We start from the raw sequence: 23,818 nt of genomic DNA on the forward strand, positions 1-23,818 counted from the left end.
TGACAACTTTGAAGATAATTCATAGGCTAGCAACCATCTGCAAATTATAATGAACTTTGTTGAATCTCATACCCCAAACATTATCAACCAGCTTTTTATGTCTGTGTCTAAAGTGAGATAGCGTATTTATGCTTGAGACAGGGCATATCAGTGTCTGGCATCTCTTTTCTCCTGCCAACTCCATGTCCTGACCTAATCCTATCCTGTGTGATATAGGAAGAATGTGATAGGGTAATCTAAAATTGTCAGGTTTTTTTTCTACTTGAGCCTATATCATGTTTATTTTCTATATATTGTAGTTCATGTGTCTACATCACTCTAAAATATGGATTCAGATTAGAGAAAGCATTGGAAAATAGCCAGTCTTAACAGATTACTGTATCGAAAGCAGAATGTAGGTTTGCACCCCATGCATGCTTACTCCAAAGAATTTCACTAACATTATTTAAAAGGGAATAAGTACCATTGTATCATCACACAATTCTTTTTTATATTTATTTCCAGACTAGAAGAAGGAAGATAATCTTTGGTGTTGTATGGAGATTTCTTTATTATCAAGTCACTAAGATCCTTAAATGAAAGTGGTTTCATTTTATGGTGAAATAAAGATAATTTCTCTATTAATGAGCAGATTGTTAAAATCATTAAGAGAAGGAAAAAAAAAACAGTATTTCTTGCCTCTAAGATAAGGTAATGAAGGGTCTTTCTTCAAGAAGCTCTCATTTGAGTTCAACATCCTGTGTAAAATGTCATCAGCCTGCCTTTTAATAGTGTTTGCACTGGTAGAAGTAAACTGAAATTTAAGCAGTACATCCACTTTCAAACCCTTATCACTTGGCCTGAAAAACAAAACACCAGAATGAGTGAGGTCATAGTCATAGTAATTATTATGTCCTACATTTATACTTAAATATCTTTAAGAAAGTACAACATAAATATTCTAGGCATTTTATTGTTGGGATTTTTCTACTTTCTATATTAAATAGATGTCAATTCCTGTATTGTTCCTTGCTTAGAAAACTTGATGACATTCAGGGAGAGGAGAGTTTCTAAAACTTCTAAAATTTTTCCTGGTAAATAAATAAAAAATGCTTGTTAAATCAACTAATTTTGTATGTATATCTTATACATGTAAATATATACTCATGTTTATAAAAAATAATAGTCGCTTATTGTAAAAAAAATTCAGTAAAATGAGAAAAGTACTTAATGATTTTCAGAATCTTCAATTAAAATGCTAATGTCTCAAAAGGACAACAAATAGAATATATTTCATAATTACTCAAGAAACACTCCCACATAAATACATTATATATGAAGAATAACAATTTAATAATACTATGCTAGTTTTTCTCTTGGGTTTCTGAGATCTTTAGGTCTTGTCCACAAAGAAAGTAATGTAAGAAATGTGATAACTCAAAGTTGCCTTTTCTATCATACAAATTAATTATTTGTAATTACCTAAAGTTGACAGCATGAGACTTGATGTAATGGTGCTTTAAATTGGAAGTTTGAAATATCTTATCTATCTGAAGAAAGAACAAAAATCAGAATACAATTGTGTTAAATATGAATTTGAAGCATTTCAAAACATCACAAAAATGCTTATTTAACGTCTACTGTGATACAAATATTCTTTACTTCCATATTGTTTGTTATTACCAAAGAGCTCATTTGGGCATAATCTTGTTTTCATAAAATCATCCCTGTAATGGGATATTGATATTTGAACAACTTTCCATATGTTCAAAGATGATCAAAATAAAGAGTTAAGTATTTCAACAATCATTATAACATACACAAAGCATTGGAGAATGAGTAGCTTTGACAACTTGATATACATGGACTCATTACCTGCTCATCAGTCAATGTTATTCAAACTCAGTTATCAGTCTTGTGGACGTAATTGAAGGATCAGGTTTTAGGTTTTAGTGAAACAATTTAGGTCAAATTTGGATTCTGTGGTAAATGAGGAGGGGAGGAGAACATGTAGGTATTGGACATTCTCAAAAATCAATTATTTAGCGTGAGAAATGCATGAAATGATTACTTGGATAAGATTATGAATGCCACTTGTGTGTTATTTTAGATTTCCTCATGAGGTAATTTCTCTGTGATACCCTCATAAAATTGTAGCTTGTATAGGACCTGTGGTCTTACAAGCCTATGTATTACCATTGGCTCATTGAGCCGGCTTCTCAAGAAAACAGCTGATCATATGCCAAACATTATGTGAACCCAAGTTTGAATAGCTAATTGTACAAATCAGTAAAGAGCTGCAAAGTTGTGAAACAGACTGTGTATCAAAAAAGTATTCTTTCCACTCATCTAATTTAATATTTGTAACTTTCATAGAGAAATGTTGTGTGATATCATACTGGACAGGTTGGTGAGAAGTTTATTAAGAAATCAATATTCATTAAAAAACAAATGGCCATGTATTTTCTTTTTGACCATGAAGGGAAACTTTTTTAAGGAAACAGTTTTATATATACATATGTAGTTTATATATCAAAACTAATACATATGCATTATGAAAATATTTATAATCAATATATAAAACTATGATAAAAAGCATTAATACCACTTGTAAACTACAGTTTAAAGAAACTATTATTTATGTTTTTGGAATATGTACTTCCATATTTAACATACAAACACATTATTGTTATATACTGTTATATAGAATATTGTCTACATTATTGAACTTCAGAAGAAATCTATAAAATTCAGTTTAGGTATTTGTTTTAATCATTTATTTTAGGAAAATATTTACTGTAGCTATAACTTATACTGTAAATCAGGAGTCAGTAAAGTATAATCAAAGGTCAACTATTTTCCTGCCATAGCTTTTTTTCTCCCGTGGTCTAAGAATGGTCTTCACATTTTTTTAATAGTTAAAAAAATTCAGAAGAAAAATAATATTTCTGACATTCAACATTTTTACAAAGTTGAAATTTTTCCAGTGTTCATAATAAAGTTTTCTTATGTATTTTCTGTGACTGCTTTCACACTACAATGACAGCTATAATTACACAAAGACTATATAATTGCAAAGCCAAAAATATTTATTTATCTTGCATTTTACGGAAACATTTTCTGACTTCTGGTCTAAATTATTGCACTTCCCTTTTTATATTATCTCCACTTATACTTTAGGGGGCAGGACAAATAATAATGAGTTGGTCATTTAGTTATTAGTTATCCCCTTGATGAAATCATACCATATGTCAGGTACTGAGAGGCACCAGAAATACTAGAAGGAGACAGCCCCAGCCTGAATGAATTCACAAGTCCAGAGGGGGCACAGACATAATCAATAATATATTACTGTAAGGTGTTAAGTGATCTAGAAAAGGGATATGAAATTTTTGTGAGATGCTAACATTAAGATATTTTGTGATTTTTATTCAATGTATGAATTTATCCTTAGAAAACTCTTGAGAGGTGGGTGACTTTATCTCCAGTTTAGAGTTGAAAATTTGAGGAGTCAAATCACTTTTTTTTTTTTAAAGTTGTTAGGGTGACAGGATAAGATTGTAATGTAAATCTAGATGTTTCTGACTATATGGATTTGGGTTCAATATATTAGTTTCACATATAAAAATATTACAAATGCCAACCTGCTTTTTTTTCTCCTCCAATCAAAATTTCTTAGGATTTGGTTTTGAAAAGAAATTCCCATCTTACTGAATTACATTGTTCAACTCATTTCATCAACTTCTACTTCTGATTGTGAAATGAGTGAAGAAATATTTTAAATAAGGCAGGAATGATCTTCAATCTCTCATCAATGCTGAGTTCAGTAAAGCCTGTGGATATAGCTAAAATCTTCAGGGAAAGAGCTGTTTGGTGTGTTTCTGGGGTATATTTTCCAGAGTAGGTGTTCGAGGTAAGTTGCCTAATAGGAAGGGCAGCGAGGTCATCCACAGAGTGTCTTAATAAATGGTGTGTGGTAATGTTGTTTGTACCTAAATGATTCAGTTGTTTTTAGGTGACTCATAATATGTTTTATATTCCAGCTATTCATTTTTCTGTTGGACTTATGTGTTTTAATCTCTCAGTGCAATTATCTTTTGTTCAATGTATTTTTTTCTAGACTTCCTGAGATAAAATTGGTTAGAATTTCTTGACTTGGGAAATGAAAATAAAGTTAAATTTGAATTTCAGATAAACAATGAATGATTTTTAAACTACAAGTATCTTTCAAGACTACATTAAGATATTATTAGGAGGTCCTGAAATTTAACTGGGTATTGAATATTTTAATTGGCAACTCAATTAAACACTCTGAATTTGCCTCTTGCTATCAAAAAATTGGGACATAAATCTAGATTTTTCTGACTTAAAAGTTTGGACCGTCTCCCATTCAATGTATTACTTTCTCTAACAAAATATTCTGTACTCTGCCCTGTTTTCCACCCCACCACTACAACAATGAAAATTTCAGAGTAGCAATGATGCCAGGAAAGCTCAGACTTACCTCATTATTGATTTTATTTTTCAGGTTGGTCCTAATTTTTGAGTGTTCTACAGAAAAATCAGGACTATATTCAATATTGGGAATCTGGAAGGAGGCCTGGTAATACTGAAACTTCTGATCTGGAAGTACAAACAAAAACAAAATACTTATGTCTAGTGTATTTGAGTTGTATACACATAAGTATAGGGAATGAAAACAAAAAATATGGGGGATATGATTTACCCCCCATAGATTCCTATGCTGGAAATCTTATCCTCAAAGTATCAGTATTGAAGCGTGGGAGGACCTGTAAAAGGTGGGGCTTAGTAGGAGGCAATTGGGTCATGACTGCTCTTGAGAAGAGATTAATTCTGGTCTTGAAGAATGGGTTAATTTTTAGAGGAGTGGATTAATTCTTGTGAAAGTGGGTTGTTACAAAGGATCAAGACTGGCCACTGTGCCCCCCGCCCCCCCCCCCCGTTTCTTGCTTTCTCCCTTGCTCCATAATCTCTTCTGCAGGCACTACTCACCTCTTATATGTACTCCAATGCTGTCCACTATGTTGTTATGTGACCAAGGGTCTCTTACCAGGTACACTCACCCAATCTAGCCTTCAGAATAGTGAGCCAAAATAGCCTCTTTTTAAAGTACCCAGCTTCAGATACTAAAATTGCTACTAAAACATTTTTTCTCCCAGCATGTTGAATATTATTGTACCATAAAGTAACAGCATGTAAATATGTACATTGAGATATAATATTGTTTGAACCACACTAGATTTTAAATGCTGGAAATAATTTTTATGCATTAAGGATTATTATTTCCCAAATGTATGTAAAATTATTCAAATGCAAATTTCATTCTGAAATATTAGAAAATATTAAGGTTTTAAAATAGATCATCAGATTTCCAAAATAATACAATTGGATAGATACTTACCATATGCCAAAAAATAAACAAGGAGACCAACAATTATTGCCAGAGCTAATACGACAGTTGTGATAATAATGGCAATCACCCATGGTTTCAATGAACTTCTTCTTCCACTTAGTATCCCTGGTCTTTTGAGAAAGATATACATATTAAAAACAAATAGGACTTTATGATTATTCTTTTTGGTGTAGAATATTGTTTTCTGGAATTCTTGGTTCATATTATATTTGTTAACATTTGGATGTGTTATTCTGTAGACTACTGGAAAAAATTCTATGAAAAATTGAATTGGCATTTAACTTTATATTTTGACTTTAGAAAGTTAGCATTATACTACAATGAACTGTTATTTTACATACTTTCTGGTGCATGATACTAGATGTTCTGAATTTTAGTATTTTTGTTAACAAACTAATATCATATATTTGGCTCATATGCTTCAGATCATAATGATCCTCAGGGAACAAAAGCATCTCAGTCACTCTTCTAATTCTACCATAAACAGACAGAAGTACAGAGATTACTGAAACCTAGTTAAATACTGACAAAGCCAGAAATATTGGGCTGTTAGAGCTTTGTTTCATACCTTTATACTTAAACCTATGGCTCCCGTTTGTAGGAGGTACAATCTATGATGCATATGAAGAACATCTAAAATAGAGGAGATTTAAGAAAATAAAATAGAAGAAAAAATAACTAGAAAAACCAAGAAAAAGTTACTGATATTATGAACAAACAAGTCAATAGTGTTAACTTGAGACATTGGACCCAGGTACTCTGGTATGATATAATGAGTTATTTATCACATAGGGTTACATTTCAAGTCTGTGATTTTTTATAGATGATATTGCTTAGAATAAAGTCACATTTATTTGAGTAAGCATAAAATAAATTTAAAGAAAAATATTAAGGCAATAATAGTTTCAGTGACAACTATGTGGTAAAAAAATATGTGGTTAAAAAAATGTGTAAGCAAATTGACTGATATTTTGGAGACCAAATGGCAACAGGGTAATGTGACAAAGTTCTGTCCCATGCCAGTGGCAGGGCCAACAGTCTAAAAGAAAAATATGAACAATCATGGAATTGAGGCAGGCTAGCATAATGCCAATATGGGTTGTCCATATGAGGTCTAAACCATAGGGAAAGTGGATAGGAATATGGTTCTGAGAATTTGAGGTGCTGGATTTTGCTCTGTCAAAATTATACATGAAGAAGAAGGAATTACTTTTCTTGGATTAATGCCTGGTAGTAGTAAAGAGGAAAGCAGGCCCCAATAAATAATTGAAGGAATCAGTTGAGTTACTCCTTTAGGCAACAATAAATTGGAAGGGGTGAAAATGTCCTTGATGTCCTTGGATTTGGGTAAAGGGGAATTCATAGGTTTTCTTTCTATACCACAACCATCAACTAGAGCTCTGCTAAGTAGTCAGGTAGCACTAATTCTGAGTTCAGCTTGGTTTCTGAAAAGATCTAGAGTCACACTGGTCTTTAACTTTTTGGTTGGCAGCAAAACAAAAGCATTACAATCTGCAAACATCTGAAAAGTCTTAAGAAGAATGGGAATGAAGCTGGGCACAGGCAAAAGCTGATGGAAATACACATCTCCTTTATTAATAGAAGCCATGGCAATCATGAACTCATTCAGTTAATCTTTAGTAAGTTTCTTTTGCATGCCAATTAATCATCTGCTACAGATTCAAAACAATAAAGATACATTCTCTTATATTTAATGATGTATAATCTAGGCATATGAAATAACTACTATAATGAAAGTGCTATATGTTATTGTGGAATTATGCCCAAAATACTATCATGATGAATGGATACAAATGGTTTTTGCCTTAGAGAAGTTGTCAGATGAACTGGGCTTTGAAGGCTGATGAGGAGGAATTAACTGCAAGGCCAACATGTACCTCAGGAAGAGAGAACATAAGCAAAGACAAGGGGACATGAGAACCTAGGACAAATTCAAGAAAATGGAATATGCAGATGAGATGGTAGGAAGACTTAATTAATACACTTATTTATTAATTGGCTCAACAGGTATTCATCAAGAGTTATTATATACAAAACATAGAAGATGGAGAAGAATCTTCAGTAGCTCTTCTCTTAGAGGAATAAATAGTCTTTTAAAGGAGGAGTACAATGTACACAAACTGCTACCAGAATTGCAGAAAATTTAGAGACTTCCAGAGAAGAACCAATACTTCCTTTTTAGAGGAAGTATATAAAAGCCATTATAGTTTCCATATGAGGTGTCTCACAAAAGCTCACGCAGAGACAACACAACAAAGTCTAGAGGTGAAATGATTGGCTTGTGAGAGCCTTAACTAATTGGTGCATTAATCCATTTAAATGGATTAACTGGGTGATCACTATAGGCAGATAGTGTGGCTGGAGGAGATAGGTCACTAGGGGCATGACTTTGGGGTCTAGATTTTGTTCTTGGTGAGCTGACCTTAGTCTTTCTCTGCTTCCTGGTGGCCATGTCCTGAGCAGCTTTCCTCTGCCACATTCTTTTGCCATAATGTCCTGCCTCACCTCAGGCCCAAAGGAATGGAGTGGACATCTGTGGACCTGAAACCTCTGAAACTGTGACCTCCAAATAAACTTTTCCTCCTCCAAAATTAATCTTGTCAGCTTTTTGGGTACAGCAGTAATAAAGCTGACTAAAACAATGACTAAAAAAATAAATATTTTTTTAAAAGTTTAAAAACACTGTCCCCACCCTCTTAATGTGTTTGTCTCTGAGTCAGATATAGAAAACAATTCATAAAGAGGAATCTTGTTTTGCAACAACATTTATATCTTCCAAAGGATATGATTAGCTATTGAATTATTATCCTTCTAACACCAGAAACATCACTGAGACTAAACTACAGTCTCAGGTGTCACAAGTGAGAAAATGTTTCAGTTTATTTCCTTAACCATGCAGAGACACTCTAAAATATTTATTCCTATTTTTTTAAATGAAATATTTTTCTCCCTATTTTTTTAATAAGAACCTGTTTAACTTAAACAGTGGCTAATATCTTTTTTGTTATATATATAATATATATATATTTATAAATATACTTATATATACAAATATAAATAATATAAATATATAAATATAAATATTATAAATGAATATATTTATAATATTTATATTTATATATATAACAAAAAGATATTAGCCACTGTTTAAGTTAAACAGGTTCTTATTAAAAAATAAGGAGAAAAATATTTTATTTAAAAAATAGGAATAAATATTTTGGAGTATATATATATATTTATATATGATAACAGAATATATATATATATATTTATATATGTTTATATATAAATATAAATGTATATTTATATTTATATATGATAACAGAATGTATTACAATTCTTATTGCACATATAGAGCACAAATTTTCATATCTCTGGTTGTATACATAATATGTTTACACCAATTCATATCTTTATACCTGTACTTTGGATAATAATGGTCATCACATTCCAGTATCATTAATAACTCCATGCCCCCTCCCTTCCCCTCTAACCCCTATACCCTATCTGGAGTGCGTCTATTTCTCCCATGTTCCCTCTCTCTGTCCCACTATGAATCAGCCTCCTTATATCAAAGTAAGCATATGGCATTTGTTTTTTGGGAGATTGGCTAACTTCACTAAAAATTATCTTCTCTAACTCCATCTATTTACCTGCAAATACCATCATTTTATTCTCTTTTATTGCTGAGTATATTCCATTGTGTATATATGAACAGTGGCTAATTTCAGTGGCTGTTCTAGACAGGTGGAAGCATATGCCTCTTAGGAACTTGATAAATATTTGTCTACTGAATAAAGAATGTACAGTAAAGTAGAAGACAGTCATAAGCTATTTTGTAACACAAAATCATAGAGTTTTACTGAAGATAAATTTCTTTATCCATGGCAGGAGGAAGATGAAAGTAAGCATTTATCTGGAATCAAGTTACAATTATAATTTTATTTATAAAAATCATTCTCTTTTCTTTCCTTCTTGGCTTTTGCCTTCCTCTAATCCTTTCATTTCCAAGCATTTAGCTTTGGTCAGACTATGCCAGTGAGAATACTAAGCGGGTTCATTGTAGCAGAGGAAATTCTAGCCTTAGCATAACATCTGATACACAAAAAAGGAAAAGCCATAAGTGACCTCATCCTTACACAGTGTATTCATACCACCATGAAGGTAAGCATGATAAAAACTATCCATTGACAAAGAGTCAAAACATTTTTGAAAAGCATTCTCCTTTTAATTCCATCCCTACCTTCATTTAAATTCCAAGTGATTCACTCTCTAAACTGTCTCAGGGTCGTTTTTATAGAAACAAACTTCAGCAGGATAAAAAGCACTCTTCTCGCTTTTTCAATATGTCACTTTCTTTCAATGTTACCATACTTTACTAATGTACATCTTCAGGTTCTGTTCCCTTAGATAAATCTTACACCTGTTCTAGCTCCTGGAGATTTTCAAATGCTATTTAACCAAAATGCTGTCACCTAGTGATTTAGAGATGAAGAATAAAGGCATACAGTGAGACTTTCATAAAATTGGTCATGTAGTCACAAACACTAAAAGTAAAGAAAGAGTAAATGAGACTTGTTTTAAATGAGACTTGTGTTTTCTTTTTCTTTTCATGTTCTGGCAAGCTGTGTACCTTGTTTTCATAGCTCCAGAGTGTGCAAATAAGAAAGACATAATATTTCATAGTTGACAAGTTGGAAGGAAACAGGGTTAAGAAAAGCTGGGGAATGAGCAACCAGGTGGCAGAAATTAAAATATTATTAAAATAACTGATGTTTTAGTAGATAAGAGTTCAAAAGGGAATAATCAAGGTCAGAGAGTAGTGCTACCCAAATCCTCTGTGCATTAATACAAATTTATTGAAATCATCTTAGGAAAATAGTGTAAGGAAATTTCAGAGAACTGAGATATTTAAAACCCAATAAGGGGCTGGGGATGTGGCTTAAGCGGTAGCGCGCTCGCCTGGCATGCGTGCGGCCCGGGTTCGATCCTCAGCACCACATACCAACAAAGATGTTGTGTCCGCCGAGAACTAAAAACTAAATATTAAAAATTCTCTCTCTCTCTCTCTCTCTCTCTCTCTCTCTCTCTCTCTCTCTCTCTCTCTCTCTCTCCCCCCGCCCCCCATCTCGCTCTCTCTTTAAAAAAAAAAAAAAAAACAACCAATAAGGACCAAAAAGGTCATATATACTATTGACAGAAACTATTGAAGACATCATGACTGTTAAATTCCTCTCTAGAATTTCTGTCAATATTGCTTATTTTTGTTTTGTTTAATTGCTTTTCTATTAATATTTTCTATTAAGCTTCATTCATCCTTAAAAACCTTTTGTCCTACTGCCATTATACAATGAAATTCAATCTCTACAAGAAAGCAGGGCTTGTTTTGAAAATTCAAACAGTTGGGAAATAGTTTTTATTTAAAAATTAATTTGAAGCTTGAAAAGAAAATCAACCAAAGTCTTCCTTGAGTGAGAAACAACTTTTGAAAGAAATATTTGAAACTGCTGGAATATTCACACAAATGCACACAACTCCAGAATAATAACTGTGGAGAGCTTTTACATTCAGTGAAAACTTGAGTCTCTAGAGGGTTTCCATCTCTTCCTTCTTGTCTTTCTTCACTCTATTCTTTTCCCCATTTTCTTCTTTTATTTCTTTAACAACTTTATTGAGATATAATTCACATATTTCTTTTGTTTGGGGTTCTGACAAACTATGCATCTTGTTTCTTAACTATAGGGCTTAACAACTTAAAGTGTACATTTCAATGGCTTTCAGTATATTCATATGTCTGTGCAACCATTATCACAGTATTTTTTTATTTCTTAGTTTATTATTATATTTATTGTTTAAGAGACAAGATCTGCCATGTTGTGCAGGCTGACCTGGAACTTACAATGTCCTGCCTCAGCCTCCTTAGTAGCTAGGACTATAGATATATGCTATCGTGTCAGGCTTCATAATCTAGTTTTTAGTATTTCATCTTCCTCCAACAGAAATTCCATAGTTATTAATAGTCACTACCCATTTATCTTAACAGTAGGCAGCCACCATCTTACTTTCTATCTCAATTATGGACACTTTATATTAAAAGGATCATATAAAACATGTTGTCTTTTGTATCTAATTTCTTTCATTTAATATAAAGTTTTCAAAATTTATCCATTTTGTAGAATGTATCAGGATTTAATTTCTTTTTATTACCAAATAATACTCCATTTTATGAATATTCCAGATTTTATTTATCCATTCATCAACAGATAGATATTTAGGTTGTTTCTGCTTTTTGGCTACTATGAATAATGCTGCTATTAATGTTTATGCTAAAGTTTTGTACAGAATACATGTTTTCTTACTTTAGATTGTAAATCTAAGTGGAATTTCTGGGCCACAGGATAGTTCAGTTTACCTTGTAGTGGAATTGCTAGGCTTTTTCAAAGAGCCTGTATCATTTTACAATTCCATCAACAATGAATAATGTAATAAATACTCCACATCCTTGCCAATCTTTTCTTTCTTTTTGCTGTTCCACAGAGGTTTTTGTCTCTCTTTTCTTCGAACTTGTTTTTATTATATATATATATATATATATATATTATACTTTGTCTTTTTAGTTGTTATTGAACACAATACCTTTATTTTATTTTTATGTGGTACTAAGGATCGAACCCAGTGCCCCACAAGTGCTAGGTGAGCACTCTACCTACCACTGAGCTACAACCTCAGCCCTTATGTTATTCTTTCTACCTTAGTCTGTTCATTTCTTCTCAGATCACGTTTCTTAGCCCTTTTCCATGCTTCCTTTATATTCCCTTTTAGTCACAGTTTTTAAAACAAAAACAGGCCTAAGTAAAATTATTCACAAGTTTCCAGATTACCTGCTCTCTGAACTTTGAAATCATATAGTACCTCCCTCTCCAGGTCTCCTTCACCTTATCAATCCATATCTGACTTGTTTTCTCTGCATTTCCCTAATCCATCCTACCTCAGGCATTCAATATGTTTGCCTGTACAATTACAGGAGACATTAACTGGTCTCTATTTCCAGATATGTTGTCACTAATTGAATTATCTTTAAAACACAAATTCTGATGATGTGATTTTCTTTATTCAAAAACCCTATGTTCTCATGTAGGCTGTAAATTCTTTTACCTAAAAGTACAATAAATAATTATAGATATCTCATTATGTACTAAAAACTGTGATCACTGCCAGGAAAACTGTCACGAAGAGCACAGACAAGATGCCTGCTGTCATGGAGCTCATGGTTATTAGAGGAGACCAAAATGAACAAATAAAAATCATCAGTTTTGACAGGTGAAAGTAAAATTCACCAATGCGTGACTGAAACCAGAGGCTGGGGGCTGGGAGTATGGGGTGCTAGACTAGGTAGCAGGAGTCATCTGTGAAGAAATGTCATTTGAGCTGAGAGGTGAATTGGAAGGAAACAGGCTTAAGAAAAGCTGGGGAATGAGCAACCAGGTAGCAGAAAGTTCTGAGAGCAGAACAAGAGTGAGCTTGTTGAATTTCTTCAGTAAAAGAAGCCAATGTGGCTGGACTACAGTGAGTTCCAGGAAGGGTGGGGAAAGTTGACCACAAAGGATCAGATCTCAGGGGCTCTGAGAGGTAAAGGCAACGTGATACTAATTCTAAAAAGTCCATTGGGTAGCTTTAAATGAGTGAGAGAGGTGATGTAATTTCCATGTTTAAAAGGAAGTTCTTTCATTTGCTGAATTGAACTGACTTTAGTGCTCTTAATTCACAGTGCTTCCCTTCACCTGTGCTATTGTGTTCCTTACATTCACCCAACCTAGTGCTTTGCTCACAACACCTACTTAAATATCCACTCTGCTCTTTCCCCAGCTGCCTGCATTAGCATTTCTAGAAATCTTTCAATGTGCTGTTCTAATGTCTTCTCCTTATTTTAAGAGCCATTTCCTTTCATGGATTCTGCACAGTTAACTCTCTTGACGTTTTCTGTTATTTTTTGTTGCTCCTCATATTATCATGTCCTGTCTTCTGTTCTGTATACTTGTGTCACTGAGCTTCCCCTTCTGTCTATTTTAAGCTGCTCAGTCCCATAGTTATGCCCTATGTCTGTCATTATCAATAGCTTCAATTTTTCCATAATATAAACCTTTACCGAGGTTCCAGCTTACTGCCTTATACCTTGTTTTTAGTCCTAGTGAGCCTTTAACTCACTGATCTTACCACCTCTGCACTCTCTCTCTCATTACTCTCAAGTCAGTATCACTCTTCTTTCCTAGCTTAAATCCCATGGGCTCCCATTATACTCATTCTCTGGCATACAACCTCAGACCTACAACTCTCTCTCATTTTGTCATAATCATCTAACAAAATCTAAACACGAGTTAAATACAACTTTCTACCTGGCCTTTGCACAAATGTGGTTGAGAAAGAATACACAAGTATTCTGATAAGTCTTATTTTAAATTCAGGACAACTAACCTCAAATTTTCCCTCAGTACTTCCTGGCTATCATACTAATTTAGCTTTTCTTTCTCTTAATTTAAGTAATAGACATTATTTATATCTTCTCTTCTCAAATCTCCAATACCTTCTCCTTCATCTTCACCCTCAGCTGATGAACTTGCTTACTTTGTGCTGAGAAAATAAAGGTAATCAGAGCAGAGCATGTACAACTCCCACTACTACATCTGGTTTTTGTGTACCTCATTTTTGTGCCTATGTTCTCTGTCTCTCTTCTTGTCTCTATAGTACTGTTGAACACAGTTCTTGGTCCATGTGGACCTAAATTCTGGTTAGTTCATTAAACTGACTGATATTGTTCTGTTTTCTGTAGTTGATACAATGTGAGAAGAGTATGGGATAGGAAGTGACAAGATTGGGTTCCAGCCTTATCCTCCTGCACTTGCTCTGAATCACTTTGTAAAGGGAAGTCAAGAATTAAGACAATTATCTGGATAATTAAGATGAAAAGCTGGAACATTCTCTTAATTGCTAGATAGTTTTCTTGATATTCCACTCATCTGCATATTGTAGTCTCTTTGGGATCTATCTCATATTAGTATTGTTATCTAGGTTGATGTTTTCTTTTGAGCAAGAATAAGACTGATAGTTGCCTATTTACTCCTTTGCATTTTCCTGCTGAGCTTTGTTAAGATTTTGACAAAAGTTGTATATAGTATATATACAACTTAAGGTATATAGTATGACGTTTGATATATGTATACATTGTGAAATTACTACCACAAACAAGCTAATTAACATTTCTAGTGCTCCACAGAGTTGCCATTTTTATGTGTGTATGGTGAGAACAATTAGTACCTACTCTGCAGAAAATTTTAATCATATAATACAGTACAAGTCCTATATTATATATTAGGTTTACTGAACATTGAGCACTCTAATGTGCCAGACATCTAAGAAAGATGTTTGAAGACAATGAGCTAATGCACTATTCTAATTATCAATGGGTTCTGGGGAAAATAAGTAATTTTTTAATGATATTTAGCATCTTTCATCCAATTTGGCAACTCTCACATACATGTTGAAGAGAAAGTAAGCAAGATTTCTTCCAAGTTACTTTTTTCTTAAAGGTGGTTGAAGCAGCCTTACTAGCTCTTCAAGAGGTTGTGTATGTGCTAGGAAGAATCTGGGTTATTTTCAGACAGGATTCCTTAGTACTCACAAGAGGTGTGACCCAGCCTCACATATCAATGCCTGAGGTTATTCTGTAAAAGTGGAGATAATCTCTTTAAGGCTGTTGTGAGAAAGAAGATATGGGAAGTGTTCCCTCAATGTTAGCAATCATCAGACTTGATTAAAGAAGTATCTGTGACTGATTGAACCATGGAATAGAATTCGATGGTTTGAAAAAGGTTAACAGTTGATAGCTGCTCTGATCAAGATGGTTAAGCCATATAAAAAAAGTCTTTCTCATTTTGGAGTTTCCTGTCAACATTGTAATCAAGGGATCTCTGCCTAGATAATTCTTTTATCCCCACTTTCCTCTTACTCACCCTTGCATTTTAGTGGCAAGATACCAGCCAGAGGGTGAATGTTACCTCAGCTAAACATAAATGTCATTTGCATACATCTGATAAGCTATCCTAATTGGTGGGAACTCTTTCTGCCTGATGCATTTGCATGGTGTAATCAGAGCCTCTTAAGAGAGGTTTTCCAGTGTCTTAAGGCCCCAGAAAAGGAAGGGAGTGGTCTTTTACTCAAGGTTGCCCCACCTTATTTCAAACAGGTTTGAGAGAACAACAGGTGAGGTATAGAGGTGAAACATAGGTTGTACTACTAATAATAACAATGATAATTAGTAGCTTTCATTTATGAAGCACTTTACAGTTTATAAAGTACTTAACATGCTCCACAACTCTTGATTTACCCAACAACTATGTGAAATTCATATGGCAAATATTGTCATGCCCATTTTTCAATTGAGGCTATGGAGGCTAAAGAGATTTTCCCAACAGAGTAAGAGCAATAACAATGGATCCACCTAAATTCCATATCTTCTGTTTATTAATACTTTCCTTTGTACTTTCTAATGCAAAATTACCACTCCAAAAGGACACATTAGAAAAACAGAAGCTTGCAAACTGGGAATAAGTTTTGCTGAGTAGAATTATACTAAGACATAATTTTATTATTTTCAGTAGATTTGAAAGAATTCCAGGCTCATGAAAGTGATGCATGGTCAAAAGTAAGAGCACTAGTATTGTGTGGGGTTGCCATAGCAAACAAGGATATCTGCTGGGGCTGCCCAGCAGACCTTGAGAGAGAGAGGCAGGCCTTGGTCACATGGTATATGTCTTAAGAGAGTGAGGACACTGTCTAGACAGTGACCTTCAGGTCACCCCCAAAAGGAGGATGCTAGGAAATATTTATTCCTTTTGAAGAAGCTAAAACCTTTTAGGGAAGAAAATTAGTTCACTTGCAAACAGAACACAAGAAGCTATTTTGTTGGGTTTGTTTTCAAAATTCTGAATAGGAATCCAAATGAAAAAATATGGTAAAAATATAGTCAGGAAAAAATTTAAAAAATGACTTGGGACAGTGGGTATCAACAACTTTTAGAGTTTTCCTGTGGATAGGAAGAGGGAGACAAGTCATCTATGAATGTGAGGTTGATAGAGAACTTTATTTTCTTCTGGTTTGGAAAGTTTAAAATATACTTTAAATGACAAAAACTAACTTCAGAAGTTAGGAGGGGCATTGGGTGCAGAGCATTTTTAATGTTCATGAATTATAAACTATTAGTTTCACTGATATGAAATTTATCTTCTATGTAGTTTAAAAGTGGTCATATATAAACTGGGTGCAGTGACACAGACCTGTAATTCCAGCAACTTGGGAGGCTGAGACAGGAGGATTATACATTCAAGGCCAGCCTGGCAACTTAGCAAGACCTTGTCTCAAAATTAAAAAAAAAAAAAATTACAATAAAAAAGGCTGGGGATGTAGCTTAGTGGTTAAGCACCCGTGGGCTCAATTCTCTCTATCAAGAAAAAAAAGTAGTCATATATTGACATTTTCATCTGACCCAATCTAACAAATTGGGGAAACTTGTACAACTGTAAGGTCCTCTTGAAAATATAGTAAAAATGTGAGCAGATAGGTTTGTTGGTTTGATGTGAGGAAGTTGAAGGCATTTTTATCTAGTTGATCAACCACTTTAATTCTTTGAAGTAGTAGAAGATGAGAGAGCAGGTGATGGGAACTGGAAATTTTAGGAAGACAGAGAAGTTGGAATAGCGTTAATGATGAAAGAGAAATTGGCAAGAGAACTTATTGGAGTTCATGATACCAATAAGAATTTGTTTAAATAAGGAAACTAAGAATCACAAGAGAACAAAGATGTGTGTGGATATGTGTACAAATGTGTGTGTGTATGTGTGTATGTGTGTGTGTGTGTATTTAGGGTGGCAGCTGATACATATAAGGAATTTAAAAATTAGAAGAATAAGTGAGTTTTTAAAAACTCTGGACCATTAGAAGCAAGACTGTAAGAAGGAAGTTTGGAGCTTTGATAGAAATCCAAAGTTATGATTCAGATAGAATCATTTCCAGTCATGACAACTACAGGGTGGGGATATGAGAGTAGTGTTTGAATAGATTATACAGATGAGAACATCAAGGAAATAAATGACTAGGTTGTTGTGTACCTACCACAGGCACTGATGCTACCTAGGGCAAATGTAGGAATTGGAGTGGAAAAGGAGTTTGGGAAGGAAGTGCAAAAGTCTTTAATAAATAGGGGGCATAGCCAGGGGGCTATCAGGTTAACATTGAGCAAGGACAGTAAAATTATATGAACCTCAAAATAGATAATTTTACAAGGCCGTAGAGAGTAATGGTCAATGACAAGGATAGCAAAGATCAAATACTCAGCCAAGAAGTTATCTTGAATTCTTGGGAGAATGAAAAACACTTATGTGAGAAGGCCATAAAGAATTATATCCTGATCCAGGCACAGTGGTGCACACCAGTATTCCCAGCAGCTTGGGAATCGAGAGGCATGAGGATGGAGAGTTCAAAGCCAGCTTCAGCAACAGGGAGGCACTAAACAACTCAGTGAGACCTGTCTCTAAATAAAATACAAAATAGGGATGGGGATGTGGCTCAGTGATTGAGTGCCCCTGAGTTCAATCCCTGGTATCAAAAAAAAATTATGTCCTGAGGAAAGAACTATATTTCAGTTGTTCAGGGGATTATTATAGGGAGTAGTCAATGAAACAAAGAAATTTATCATGTAGAGTAGTTTGTTAATCATGGAATGGCATTTCAGGAATTGTGAAAGTGTTTATGCAGAAAAGAATTTGTCTTTAGGAGCCAATTTTGACTAGGCAAACATTATCCAGGGGGATATTTATTACTAAGATAATAATGATTATAATATATGAATAAGTGTAATACTGACTTCATTTCTATTGAAAAATTTAAAAAATGAATACATTAAAGTATTTTCATGACACTTTCCTGTAAAAATACCTAATCATAAATTAAAACAGATATGTTTGTGTCTTATTTAAAAATATGTGTGAATATACATATGTACATTCATATATATATATATATATTCATATATATATATATATTTATATGTTCTGATATAGTTACAGTTGCATTTTTAAACTTAAAATTATGCTACTTCAGCAATATTAATTACTCTTGTTTGGTTTGGGTCCATCTTCTCATTTTCCATCTAGTGCTACACTGACACTACTGAACTCCTATGACCCAAGGCCCTATCATAAAAGATAAGGGGAGTTTCTCACTTACATGGCAAATTTGGTCTCTAGATTTAAATGACTAGATAGCTTTTTCACTTGATAAAATCTTTTTATGCCTGTTGTTAAATCAACAGTCTTGATTTTTAATAATCTATATGGAAAATAAATTAAAATTCACTTGGGTGTTACTATATGAAAAGAGACTCTAATATTTCTATATGAGGAAAAGAGAAACATAAAATTACTCCAACCTTTATTGTAGAAATGAAATCATCTTAAGAGTCTATATTATAGTTACTCATTTTTAGGAAAGCAAATAAGAATTAGATGCTATCAATGTATTTATGCTTATTGACATCATTACAAATACAAAATGGTTTTCTAGAAAATGAATAAAATATTTCTACATAAAATGTAGCCTATAAAATTGGTATAAAATCTATTTGTGTGAAATGGATGAGACCCAAACAACCAGGAGATGCATTATTCAATGGAAATTAGTCTAAATAAATTTGAAGAACAACTAAGTAATTCCCTAAAATGTGTGCCAAGCATTGTACTCAATACTGGCATGTACAACAAAAAATAAGATAATATTTTCTTCACATTACTCTCAGGTGACAAAAACTAATAAAGATCTGTTTGTGTGTTCCAAATGGAGAAAACCCTCCGAAGCACTGATTATTAATGGGAAGAGGAGAAATGGCTTTTCAACACCTCTGCACCTATCCTCACAACTTCACCCTTCACTTCCCTCTGAACCACAAAAAGGAAAACAAACCTGACATTGCAAAAATATATTATGTAGACATACTAATTATATAACTAGAAAGTAAGACTGTGGAATTTTTAAGAATCTTGGCCCTGGAGAGGACAGTTTTGAAAATTTTGAAATAGAAGGTAACAGAAATATACAAGCCTAAATGATTGTGAGGCCAATTAACTAGATATAGGTCTTCTCCTTTCCCAGAATTTTATTTCACTCCATTTCCCCAGTTTCCTTCCTTTTATGTCACTAACACTTGCCTGTTTACCTTTCTTATGGATTTATTTTAGCTTTATCTAGTTGTAATACAAAATTAATATTTAGAAAAGTCCTAATAGAAACATAATTATTGCATGTCCCTCAGGACAAGAATGTTTCCTGGTACATAATAATACTTGAGTCAATGCACAACTGTGAAAGAGAAAATGGATTAATTAAATTATTTTTATTGGTATGGCATCATCATTTTCCCCCCTATGGATTAGAGATCCTTTTAAGTAAAAATAGAAAGATGTTTTGTCTTTTAATGAAATAAACCTTAATTTGTGGTGGAAAAGGAAGAGCAGGTAGAAAGGGAAACATTTTGTATTATCTATTTATTTTATTTTTTAATTGGTGAATTATAATTATACATAAAAGTAAGATGCATTGTGGTATATTCATGCATGCATGTAAGATACTTTGGTCAATTTCACAAAAGGAGAACATCTTAAATCATTGGGAAGAATAAAATTAACTCTTAAGAAGATTGTGGTCTGAAAATCCACTTGTTTAACTGAATTTTTATATACAAATATCCGTTTATTAATAATGAAGAAAAAGTGCAACAACTCTGCTTATAAACCATTAAAAAAAAACATCTGAAATTCCCTCATTATCCTGAGTAGGTTTTACTACTTTATTTCATATTTATAGGTGAAGAACTAATGTTCAATAATGTCAAAAAATATTTTTAAAAAATGCAGAATGGATCATAAAGGAAAATGAGGGCTAAAATATGTTTAAGGTATATTTCTATAGATTTCAAAATCTATTAATTTACAAAAATCTTGCAATTATATTTGCTTCTCACTTTTTATATGCTTGTATAAAATTATTCTTATATTATTTCTTAATTTTTAAATTTTAAATAGCAAAGTACATCTTTAAATTAAAATTCTATTTTCTGAGTTTCAGTTATATTTATCAGTTTCAGAATGGGATTAAATACAATATTTCCTATACATCTGGATATTTCCTTTCTTTTTCATGAACCAATTTAATGCACAATTTAGGAAGATCACAAATAGTATTACATGTTCTAAAGTCTTGAGTAAACTTGAGAAACACTTCCTTCCTTGTGCCATTTCACTGCTATAAACTTACAAATACATGCCTGGCTCTGTTCCTCTGTTCTCTCTCTCTCTCTCTCTCTCTCTCTCTCTCTCTCTCTCTCTCTCTCTCCCTCTCCCTCTCCCTCTCTGATTATCTCATTGTCACATTAAACTTTTCAATTAAAAATTCAACAGTAAATCAAATTTTAAACTGATCCAATATTAAGTTTTGAAAACTTAAATGTAAACATCATTAGCATAGCTTCCTGATAGAGTATTATTACTATGGCATTTTCTCTAATAAAAGAGCAAAAATGATTAGATTGCCAACTCAAAATAATTTCCAATTTTCATTGGCAACCACAAATATTAAAAAATCTTTCAAACATGAAATAAAATTAAACTTACTGATACATCACACACTGCTGAGAATGTAAACTCCTCCACCACCACTGTGCTGCTTTGTGATTTCTCGTCAAATGAGTAGTATCCCAGGTACTCTTTCATACTTGTAAGCTGACTGAAGTTAAGAATACTTAAGGATTTAAAAAAAAACTAGTTTTACAAGTTGGGAAGGGTAAATATTAACCAATAGTATGGTTTGAGGTGAAGACTCACTTGATAAATCTTTGTTACAGGAAGTTAAGAATTTCCTGGTTCTGGCTAATTAAAATTAAGTGAGAAACAATTTCAAGTCTAAACCCTAAGCCACACCCTTTGATGCTTTGAGGAGTTTTGTATTTTCTTTTCAAAAGGTAGCAGTCTTCCTTCTGAGTCAGTGCAAGTCTGGTCTCCGGCCCAGCCATCCATCTCTATAGGAGGCAAGTCTGAAATAAAATCAGCTTTCATGAATCTTTAATGCCCTTGACTAGTGCAATAAATAGCACTGTGCTCATTATATCTGGCCCAGTGGTTCATTTGTATCTATTCTAAAGGTGGATTCTTCTTAAGGTGGAAAAAGTAATACATATATTGAACCAACGGTCATCTTAAGGTCTTCACCATCTAATCATCTCTGCATGCTCAACTTTTCAGCCACATTATTTATTGTCCACTTTCTTTGAATTAGTCAAGTTCTCTCTATCCAATCTTTTTGTCCCTTTGAGTTTTTGTCTTGCATGTGAAAAACGTCTTTTCTTTATGTTACAGTCTGCAATTCAAAATCCACTTCACTATTAGTGTCAATTCATATATTTAATTAGGATCTTTCTGCACTGGCTCCATAGACTGAAAGTCTCTAAGGTAATTTCTCTAGAATGTTCTTTCCTCTAATTACCCTACAAATCACACAACCTGGACAATGCTTTACCCACACTTTTCCTTCAAGGGAGCTTCTAACTTTAGTTTGCTTATTTTAGGGTTTTTGAACACATTTCTTTCATTAATGAATGATTTGACAATTAAAGTTGTCATGTCTTCCAAAGCACTTCCTAGTACTCTTGCAAATACTAAGGCATTCTGTACTTATTGAGTCCTTCTGGTCATCATTCTGGTAGTTAATGTTCCCATTTATTTTTCTACTCCTTCATTTGAAAAAATGTTTTTGACAGAACAAGGACAGGTTATAATTACAATTAATAAATTAATATAAAGAGGAAAATATTCAAACTGGCTAATAAATTTAAAATTCTACATTTTTGTCATTTTTCTATTACTGTTTGACAACTTACCATAACCTCTCCATGTAAAAATTATTTATTTTTATTCTATAAATCAGAAGTATAGATGTTTGTACAGCTCAAGTTTGTTTTCTGCTTAGGTTCTCAGAAATTGGAAAGCAAATTATATACCTGACTATGGTGAAAAATCACTTCCGAACTCATTCAGCCAAAGGCAGAATTTAGTTCCTTGTGGACGGAGTAAGGGCCCTCTTTCCTTGCATACTGTGAGTCAGAGCTGTCCTCAGCTTCTACATGCTGCCAATACCAATATGCCTTAACACATGGCCCCTTCAAGGAAACAATAGTACAATAGTACATCTTCTCACACTTGGAATTTCTTTTTCTGCTACTAGAAAAAGCATATAATTCTAAATTGCTTTATTTATAACATACTACATTAGACCCATTGGATAAAATCCCTTTTGATTAAGTTAAAGTCAAACTATTAGTAACTTCTATGATCTGAATATTTGTGTTCCCCACCTTTGCTGCAAATTTATATGATGAAAAGTTGACCACCAAAGTGATGGTATTAGGAGGCAGACTTTGGGAGCTAATTAGATATGAAGGTGCTTAAAAGTTCTAAATGATGCTTACAAAAGCAACCCCGAGAGCTGCCTTATCCCTTCTACCACATGAGAAGGTGCACATATATGTCTATATAACAGACTGAATCTGTTAGTCTTTTGACATGATGCTTCCCAGACTTTTGAACTGTGAGCAATACATGTTTGTTGTTTATTATCTTTTTGTTATTGCAAGTCTAACACAATTAAATAGTAACTTAAATCTCTTTTGCTATGCAATGTAACATGATCAAGGGTATATACCTTTGGGATTTAGATAGTGGGATTTAGGTAGAAGATCTTGCAGGATTTTTTTTCCGAGTTGTCTACTATAATACCAAAACAAATGCTATTTTATATGCTTTTAACTATACATCTAATAATGCTAGCTAATTTTAATAAAAAATTGGCATTCCCATATTTCAGAGACATGATAAATTGGTAAAATAATTTCAGAAAAAAAACTTGCATAGAGTCATAAGGAAGAAAGAATGTCTATGAATATGGATTTTGTAGTGCATTAGGCCTTAAAAAAGCACAAATGTTTTTAAATGCTTTTTTTAAATGAAGAATGAGGCAGAAATGGCAAAAGAGAATTTAAAATATAAAACAGGAGGTGGATAATTATAAAATTCTTGCACATCAAGAAAATGAGACTGACTTGGAAGATGGTGGAGTAGAGGAAAGCTGCATTCCAAGGTACACTACAGTGTGGGACCAAATCAGTGGGTGTGCAGCTTTTCAGTGACGTGGGTGAAAGAGAGATTTTCATAAATTTTAATATTGGACATTCAAAGTGGCTTAGGGATACAGAAATTTGGGTACAATAAACAAGGAATACACCGGAGC

At 33.2% G+C, this 23,818-nt stretch overlaps 1 protein-coding gene across 1 annotated transcript in view; it reads right to left on the reverse strand.

Moving 5' to 3' along the window:
• Window positions 1-21,257, reverse strand: part of LOC101964582 (transmembrane protease serine 11G) — a 38,395-nt gene extending 17,138 nt beyond the window's left edge. The window contains exons 1-5 of the mRNA XM_021730656.3: window positions 21,151-21,257; window positions 5,402-5,523; window positions 4,484-4,602; window positions 1,462-1,529; window positions 679-839 (exon numbers count right to left, since the gene is read on the reverse strand). Coding sequence (XP_021586331.2) covers window positions 679-839; window positions 1,462-1,529; window positions 4,484-4,602; window positions 5,402-5,523; window positions 21,151-21,158 — 478 coding nt within the window. The 5' untranslated portion in view covers window positions 21,159-21,257. The remainder of the gene's footprint in view (window positions 1-678; window positions 840-1,461; window positions 1,530-4,483; window positions 4,603-5,401; window positions 5,524-21,150) is intronic.
• Window positions 21,258-23,818: the final 2,561 nt, after the last annotated feature.

This window comes from Ictidomys tridecemlineatus, chromosome 9 (assembly GCF_052094955.1).
Source record: "Ictidomys tridecemlineatus isolate mIctTri1 chromosome 9, mIctTri1.hap1, whole genome shotgun sequence".
Taxonomy (NCBI): domain Eukaryota; kingdom Metazoa; phylum Chordata; class Mammalia; order Rodentia; family Sciuridae; genus Ictidomys; species Ictidomys tridecemlineatus.